The 8964-nt window shown below is 44.6% G+C and overlaps 1 protein-coding gene across 1 annotated transcript in view; it reads right to left on the reverse strand.

The window, feature by feature from the left end:
• The window catches only part of ST8SIA1 (ST8 alpha-N-acetyl-neuraminide alpha-2,8-sialyltransferase 1), a 153572-nt gene extending 149429 nt beyond the window's left edge, over positions 1-4143 (reverse strand). The window contains exon 1 of the mRNA XM_004775978.3: positions 3894-4143. Coding sequence (XP_004776035.1) covers positions 3894-4129 — 236 coding nt within the window. The 5' untranslated portion in view covers positions 4130-4143. The remainder of the gene's footprint in view (positions 1-3893) is intronic.
• Between the last annotated feature and the right edge of the window lie 4821 nt (positions 4144-8964).

An 8964-nucleotide genomic window follows, 5' to 3' on the forward strand; every position in this document is an offset into this window, starting at 1 on the left:
CACTGCTATCTCCCAGGGCCTAACTTGTGTCTAGTGTATAATAGTTAGTCATTAAATATTGGTTAATGAATGACTATTATACACCAGACCCAAGTCAGGTACAGACACATGAAAAAAATGTTCATCACCATTAGCCATCAGGGAAATTCAAATCAAAACCACATGGAGATACCATCTTACACCGATTAGAATGGCCCAAATTAACAAGACAAGAAACAACAAGTGTTAGAGAGGATGTGGAGAAAGGGGAACCCTCTTACACTGTTGGTGGGAATGCAAGTTGGTGCAGCCACTCTGAAAAACAGTGTGGAGATTCCTTAAGAAATTAAAAATAGAGCTTCCCTATAACCCTGCAATTGCACTACTGGGTATTTACCCCAAAGATACAGATGTAGTGAAAAGAAGGGCCATCTGTACCCCAATGTTCATAGCCACATTGTCCACAATAGCCAAACTGTGGAAAGAGCCAAGATGCCCTTCAACAGACAAATGGATAAAGAAGATATAGTCCATATATATACTATGGAATATTATGCCACCATCAGAAAGGATGAATACCCAACTTTTGTATCAGCATGGACGGGACTGGAGGAGATTATGCTGAGTGAAAGTCAAGCAAAGAGAGTTACTTATCATATGGTTTCATTTACTTGTGGAGCATAAGGAATAACATGGAAGACATTAGGAGAAGGAAAGAAAAAGTGAACTGGGGGAAATCAGAGGGGGAGTTGAAACATGAGAGACTGTGGACTCTGAGAAACAAACTGAGGGTTGTGGAGAGGATGGGAGTGGGGGGTTAGATGAGCCTGGTTGTGAGTATTAAAGAGGGCAGGTATTGCATGGAGCACTGGGTGTGGTGTATAAACAATGAATCTTGGAACACTAAAAAAAATAGGATTATTAAAAAATTGATTAACTGATTGTAATTTGTATGTGTGTATATATGAATATGTGTATAAATTTACACATATACATGGCATCATTCCACAGTTTATGAATAAATGTACACTTATCTCCACCCATAAGTGCATATTGTATATTAGTGTACATATATTTCTATTTGTGCAGAAGATATTTAATAATGGAAAACACAGCCATCTGTTTGCAAAAGTTGTGCCTTCTTAACATAATATAGACCTCTGGCTGACCTGTCTAATATTTTTAAAACATACAGTACTACCCACATACTAACAATCCACATGTGTAAAACAACAGATTTTATTACACCTGCAGACTCAATAAAGCATGATATTTTCGTCTTTTAAAACTCCTCATCCTTATTTATCAGGTACAGTATAAGAAGCTGGGAGGTGGGGGACTAGAATATTGACCAGTCATGTTGCTCTGCAAATTTGGCAGGCAAAATGTTCCAAATTCTTATGGGCTGGCTCGAAGTCCTTATTTAAGCTGTAACACATACAGGAAATTATAATTCATGACAATTATAATAACACCATTGACTGAATAAATGTGTCAAACACCTGGCATCACTTTTTTTTTAATTTAAATCTATACCAACCTTGCAAGGTAAATACTATTATCCCTAAGAAAAGAGGGAAAAGTGAAATAAGGTGAAATCAGAGAGGGAGACAAACCATAAGAGACTCTTAATCTCAGGATAAAAACTGAGGGTTGCTGGAGGGGAGAGGGGTAGGGGGATGGGCAACTGGGTGATGGACACTGGGGAGGGTATGTGTTATAATGAGCGCTGGGTATTATATAAGACTGGTGAGTCACAGAATGTACCCATAAAACAAATAATATATTATATGTTAATTGAATTTAGATTAAAAATAAATATATATTATATATATGTATGTGTGTATATATATATAGAGAGAGAGAGAAAGATGGAGAGAGAGAGAGAGATAAAAATAAGCAAACTAAAACTCAAAGAGATAGCATGGATTGCCAAAGATATTCTGCTGCTTATCTATCTAGTCATGACGCACACAGCCTAGAAAGTCTACTAGTCTAAAATTCTACTCCAAAGTCCAAACTCTTCAACAAGTTCATCTTACACAATTATACAGACACTAACTTTGTGTGTGTGTGTAGGCAGTTTTTTATAGTGTGTGGATTTTAAGTGGTAATTCTCTACACATAGAGACTAAACCAAGCAACAGCCAAACACACTGAAGATTACTCCATGCTACAGATAGCAAGGGACAAATGTGTCTCAGAAATGATAAGCCTGTGTTTCTCTGAATATGAAGCATTTTCCACTTGATTATGTCCTGCAAAAGAATTTGATGCTCTAAAGGAACTTTCTTAGTCCTCCTCCTATACAAAAAAAAAGGGGGGGGGACTCTTTCATCATAACCAAAGAGACGTTCTTAACTCATTTCCTTATATTACTTGGGATAAAAGTGCTTTCTGCCTTTAGAGAAAAGAATTGCTGGATGCTATGCCTTTTGAAATGCTTTTGAGTCCAATAATCAATACTGTGAAGGTGAGAGAAAATTAGCCCTTATATACTTTTAAGGGGTGTAGGATTATTTTTAAACTTAATGATAGCTGAATTTGAAAGAAAAAGAGAGAAGGAAAGTCTCCCCTCCTAGTTCAAAGAATTCATCTGCTCTCCCCTGCAAGAACTGGTATTATCTCTTTGACCATCTTCCCAAAAGCAGGCCCAGGGAGGAGAAGGAACACATATGTTTAAAAAGTTTTTTGAAATTTACAGATGAACATCTAAACATCTGAACATCTGTAACCAACAGTAGTGAAATGTTTAGGCTGGGTCTCAGCTGCCCATATATACTGCTTGGAAAGATCCTAGCAGAGCAAAGGAAAACACTACAATCTCAGGAAGGGCCAAATGCAGCATCTTTAGCCCCAGGGACTGAAGGGGAAAAGGACACCTGGCCCTCATGGAAGCCCTGAACGTGTGTCCCCCCTGAACATGCCCAGGAAAGTGGAGAGGAAGGGGAAGCAGCACTGCATTCCCTCCAGTCTAACTACACAACCCCTGCTGCCAAGAACTTATTTTTAGACACTTAAGCTGAAATTCCCGGAAAGGAAAGGAAACTACAATCTCTGAGCTATCCTCAGCATTCTAATATCCAACCTGACTTGAGTTTTCGTTTGTTTGTTTGTTTTCCGATTTCAAGTCTCTACCTAAAGCCCATCTCCCATCTTCCAGAAGGCATCCACAGTCTAAGCAAAAATAAAAAAGCTGGGAGCTTTACATGATGACAGTGTCAGCTCCCACACTTCAAAGGGACATGTCATGACCTCAGGAAAATAATTCCTCCTTCTGGAGACTCAGTTTGTGGTTGGTAAGATGGGAATAATATCTGTTATTGGAAAGTTGTTGAGTCTTCAATAAAAATCACACAGTACCCAGCTCTGAGGGGACCAGTTAAGTGCTCTGTGTTTTGTCATGGACACACTGCACAAAGCAGCGGGGTCCTAGCTAGGTGTCCATGTTTTTCCTGCCCAAGATTAGCCCATCACTCCATCACTAGTGATTTATGTTACCAACCACTCACCTAACCTCAGGAAGATGCCTCTGACCTTCTTCTAGTTCTCTATAGCTTCAAACATCTGCAGAGCCCAAGAGAGAAATTCTCATTCTGTGAAAAGGGCAAAGTTAGCCTGGATTCTCCTTCCCACCAGTTATTAACGAATCACGGACTGTAACTCAGGCTGGGGAAGAAATGCTTACAGGCTTTAGGTGGGTAAAGCAGGTGTCTGCACATCTCTTGGTGTAAGGGGTGGGGAAGGACCCCCGACTAAAGTCTTCAGGTTTAGAAATGGCAGAGAAAGGAAGCAGGACAAGAAGCACTGCAAGATAGAGATGTCTCTGCAAGGCGGTCCTAGCCAGTGACCCTGTCCTCGGCGCACCGGGAGTAAAGGACACGAGCTGGGAGGAGCCGCGAGGGGAGGAGTACCTGAAGACTCTCGCCGCCGTCTGGTTCCTTCTCCACGCCGTGCCCTGTTGCAGCACCCCTTGCACGATCTCCTTCTCGTTGGGTAGCCGGTAGACCGGGAAGATGTAGAGCCAACAGAGGACCACGACGCAAAGGGCACTGGCTCCCACTGGTAGCCGGGTCCGCGGGAACTTCCACGCCAGGACTGCCATGGCCCCTCTGGACGTGTGTCGCCGGGCCCGCCTGCAGGGGCTCATCACAGCCCCGGAGTCCCGGGGGGCGGCCTCAGCACAGCGTTAGGCAGAGTGGCAGCGGAGGGTCCCCCCACCGCCGGCCCCCCATGCACACACACCTTTCGCTTTCTTGTTTGCACTCGCACGCACGTTTCTTCAGCCCCTACGGCCCCAAAGGTCAGCGCAAGGATGTTTTTTTTAATGCAACTTTTTCAAGGGTTTCTTTCTAGGGGAAGTGGCCGGGGGGCAAGTCACGGGCTCTGGTCATGGTCGCTTCCCCTGCAGAGGGCAGGCGCTGGGGTCTCCGAGAGCGCAGAGAGCGGCCGCGGCGAGTCGCTCCCGCCGGTTCTGCAGCATCACTGTCGCCCTCCGCACGGTCCGGGGAGAGGCTCGGCTCCCTCCCAGACAACTGGTCCGCGGCGTCCCCTTCCGAGAGATGCTCCTGCGCCCTTCGCCGCCTCTCCCCGCCTCCCGCGCTGCTGCACCGCCAGGCACCCCCAGACGCGCTCTCCGCGCCGCGCCAAGTCCTTGGAAATTTCCACAGCGGCCCGGGACCGCTATCCTGCCCCGGGCTTCTCCTCCTTGCCCGCCAGGACCCTCGCTCCCCACCCCTCCCGGAGAAGAAAAGAACTCGCTCTCATCAGTTAATTCAGCGGCGCGCCGCAGCCTTCCGCTGCGCCCCGGACTTCGCAGACAAACGCCCGGGGATTGGTGGAAATCAAGGTCTCCCCCGCCCTCCCCCACCCGCAAATTTGCCTCCTTCGACCCGTTCAGATCCGCGACGCTCGCCTGGAGCGCGCGCCTCTCCCTCCCGCCCTTGTTCTCTGGAGATAGAGGCAAACAATAAAAAATAACCTCCCACTCCCAATGGTTGTATATATTGGAGTGTGGCAGAGACCGGCTTGATAACCTGAGCCTTCCATACGCAACCGGCGTGCCGGGACTGTCACCCTGCCGCCGTCACCCCCGCCTCTCTATAACTGGTTGGTTATTAACCCGCAATGAGGCGCGAGGAGGCCAGCGGAGATTTATTCTTTCCTGGGCCCCCACCCCCATTACCCGATCCCGGAGCCGCGGCTCCAGCCGACACTCGTGAGCGCGCACGCGCACACAGATACACACACTCGGATGCTCACGGACCCGCACGCGCGCGCACGAGGAGGTGCGTGCACACCGGGATCGTCCGCTTCGACTCCGCCCTGCGGGGAAAGACGCCGCTGCATCCAGATGTGCAGCCAGCTGGTGCCCAAGCTCGCAGACCTCCGGACGAGATAATGGCTTGGAGGCGCCTTCACCTCCTCCGCCCTTCCAATTAAAGGGCCGTTTGTTCTTAGACCTCTTCCTCGCTCCACACACAAGCTAATCGCAACCCCGACCTTGGAAAAGCGCCACCAGCCTGTACCCGCGGAGCTGAGGGACCCACAGTTAGCCATTTCTGCTCGCCCCGCGGTCGACGCAAAGCTCGGGTACCTCCTAGCGGTTGCCTCTTCCATGTGCTTAAGCATCTCATCAAGCAGAAAGTGTGCAGGGACAAAGAAACCCAGCAGCCCAGTAACCGGGTTAGCTTAGTCATCACGAAACCAAGATCCAGAGCCATAGCTCCATCTGCTCAGCTGACCAGTCTGCAGCGTCCCAGCGCCATCTCTGCGGACTGCTAAGAGGCCTGGTATCTTTCTCCAGCATCTTTCTCCACTGACAGGTGAAACTTGAGAACTTGATGGAAAGTTATTTACCAAATGACTGGAAGGACCACCATAGTCTCAATGCTCCAACACTGTTAAGACCTCTTAGGAGAATGACCCACTGCACTCCATGACCAGTCATGCCCCAGAAATCTCTCCTATTTAGGTAAATCCTTGGAGACAGGAACTGTGAAATTCCAAAGTTATATCTTAGCACAGTTGAGCCTAGTAAAGATGTTTGAAATGAAGATCACCTGAAGGCCTGCAAAGTAACCAGCCCACCCTCTCCTGTTGTGGAAAGGCCAGGGATCTCTCCCATAGTTGCCAGAGCAGTGAATAAATCACCTGCCATCCTTTTCCTTACAATATAAATAGAACAAAAACCATTCCAATTTCTCTTTTCTTCCCCAAGTAAAAGAGATACTTGCAGAGCAAATAGCAAATAAATAAACCATCAACCGAAAATAAGACACTGCAGTTCTGAAGGGGCTATGTAAATGTATCCACATATAACATCATAAAAATGCATCAAAGTCGTATCTTATATTGAGAGACTTCTCAAATTCAATGTGCTGTTTTTTCTTCTTCTGAAAACTAAGGCTCTTTTACTTTTTTTGGCTCTTGCCTCACCCTACAATCCAACCTCATTCCCTGCTTTTCCTTAGGATGCACATCAAATCTAGACAGTCTTTGCCCTCACCTTTCCAAGTCACACAGGCATCATTTTGGCACTGTATTTTTGGGGTCCACCTTCATCTTGCATGGGATGTATTTTTTTTTCTCCCTCCATACAAATCCAATGTATCATTAAAGGCCAACCCAAGTGTCTAGAAATTCCTCCTTCAATGTATTCCCAAACCACTAAAATACAGGGATAGGAATTCAATAAATGTTTGTGGAGTTTCCTCCTATTCCCTTTGACTTCCTGCTCTGAATGTCTACAGTATTTGCTGACTCCAACAAATAAGACACTCAGATGTGTTGTGTTGTTTTGTTGGCATTTTTCATATGTAACTTTGTCATAGCAACTGGGCAATAGGAGTATTTGGTCTTGTATATCAAATGGTAAGCCTGGGCTTTTGATCCAAACAACTTTTAGTAGGTAGCTTATGTATTATTTTCTATGTCTGCATCTGAGTACACAATAGGGTTTTTGCTCAGGAACTAAACAACTTTTAAAATTCTATAAATGTTTGTTTATTGAACCAGTAAACCTGATATGCAAAGCTATTTTATGCCATAAGTAAACTTGATGGGGGACAATTTTGTGACATCAGCATTATAGTAGAAGCCAGTATAAGGGACAAAACCACTACAGAATTGAAGCTGTGGAGAAAAGAGGAAAAAGAGAAACTCTCATTGAGTAATCAAGAGAGAACAAGATGTAGAAAGATGATCAGAGTAAATGAGACACAATTTACAAGGCAGCGTGATGCTAATGGGTGTGAAGACAAATATTAATAGTCACATAGAAATATTTCATTAAAAGACTAAGTAAAATGCGGCCCCTGTGTGGCCTATTTGGTTAAGCATCTGCCTTTGGCTCAGGTCATGATCTCAGGGTCTTGGGATCGAGCCCCACATAGGGCTCCCTGCTTAGAGGGGACCTGCTTCTCCCTCTCCCTCTGCCCACTGCTCCCTCTACTTGTGTGTGCTCTCTCTCTCGGTCAAATAAATAAATGAAATCTAAAAAAAAAAAAAAAAAAGAAAAGAAAGAAAGAAAAAAAGAAAGAAAAACATATAGAAAGCTCTGAGCCTTCAAGTGATGGTGTGTGTGTGTGTGTGTGTTTGTATGCTGGCACAGAATGGGGGGGGGGTATGGACAGAAGTTAACAAGAATCAAGCTAATTTGCTATATAGTAATCTTGAAAGGCTTAGAAGTTAGAGGAACCTAGTACTCCTGAGGCAGACGTGATAGATGAAACCAAATAAAAGATTTTGTTAGAAGGTCTTTAAAAGGAGCAGTGAAGCCTCTCGATCTTGTTCTCCAAATTAGCTTAAAACACAAGGTTACCTCTCTAGAGAAATTGAACAGCACCAGTAAGGAGACCTACAGATTCTGCTATGTGCAGCTCTCTAATCGGACAGCTATATCCCTGACCAACACACTATGGGGAAGCCCACCACTTAGAGATAAGCTCTATTCACAGAACTTCTACCCTCTTTTCTGAGCTTCATTCTTAGACATGAGTAGACAGCCAGGATCTCCAGACATTTTAAGGGAATCTCCAACATGACCAGAGAGACAAAATAAATAAGAAACACACACAAGATAACCCAGAAGAGAGAAAGATTATGCAGAATACAGAAGGAATCTTCAATAAAAGCTGTAATTAATACTTTAACAGAAATAAGAGACAATCCATGAAGAACAAAAGGAATACTCAGATAACCAAAAATAAAGTCCTTTAAAATTAAAAATATTGTAAACACACAAATACACAATTCATGGAAGAGTCGAAATACAAAATTGAAGAAGTATCCCAGAAAGCAGGCGAATAAGATAAAAGAGGGTTTTTTTTTTAATTTTTTATTTTTTATAAACATATATATTTTATCCCCAGGGGTACAGGTCTGTGAATCACCAGGTTTACACACTTCACAGCACTCACCAAAGCACATACTCTCCCCAATGTCCATAATCCCACCCCCTTCTCCCAAACCCCCTCCCCCCAGCAACCCTCAGTTTGTTTTGTGAGATTAAGAGTCACTTATGGTTTGTCTCCCTCCCAATTCCATCTTGTTTCATTGATTTTTCTTCTACCCACTTAAGCCCCCATGTTGCATCACCACTTCCTCATATCAGGGAGATCATGTGATAGTTGTCTTTCTCTGCTTGACTTATTTCGCTAAGCATGATATGCTCTAGTTCCATCCATGTTGTCGCAAATGGCAAGATTTCATTTCTTTTGATGGCTGCATAGTATTCCATTGTGTATATATACCACATTTTCTTGATCCATTCATCTGTTGATGGACATCTAGGTTCTTTCCATAGTTTGGCTATTATGGACATTGCTGCTATAAACATTCGGGTGCACGTGCCCCTTTGGATCACTACGTTTGAATCTTTAGGGTAAATACCCAGTACTGCAATTGCTTAGTCATAGGGCAGTTCTATTTTCAACATTTTGAGGAACCTCCATGCTGTTTTCCAGAGTGGCTGCACCAGCTTGC

This window comes from Mustela putorius, unplaced genomic scaffold, assembly GCF_011764305.1.
Source record: "Mustela putorius furo isolate JIRA1106 unplaced genomic scaffold, ASM1176430v1.1 tig00537227_pilon_pilon_pilon, whole genome shotgun sequence".
Taxonomy (NCBI): domain Eukaryota; kingdom Metazoa; phylum Chordata; class Mammalia; order Carnivora; family Mustelidae; genus Mustela; species Mustela putorius.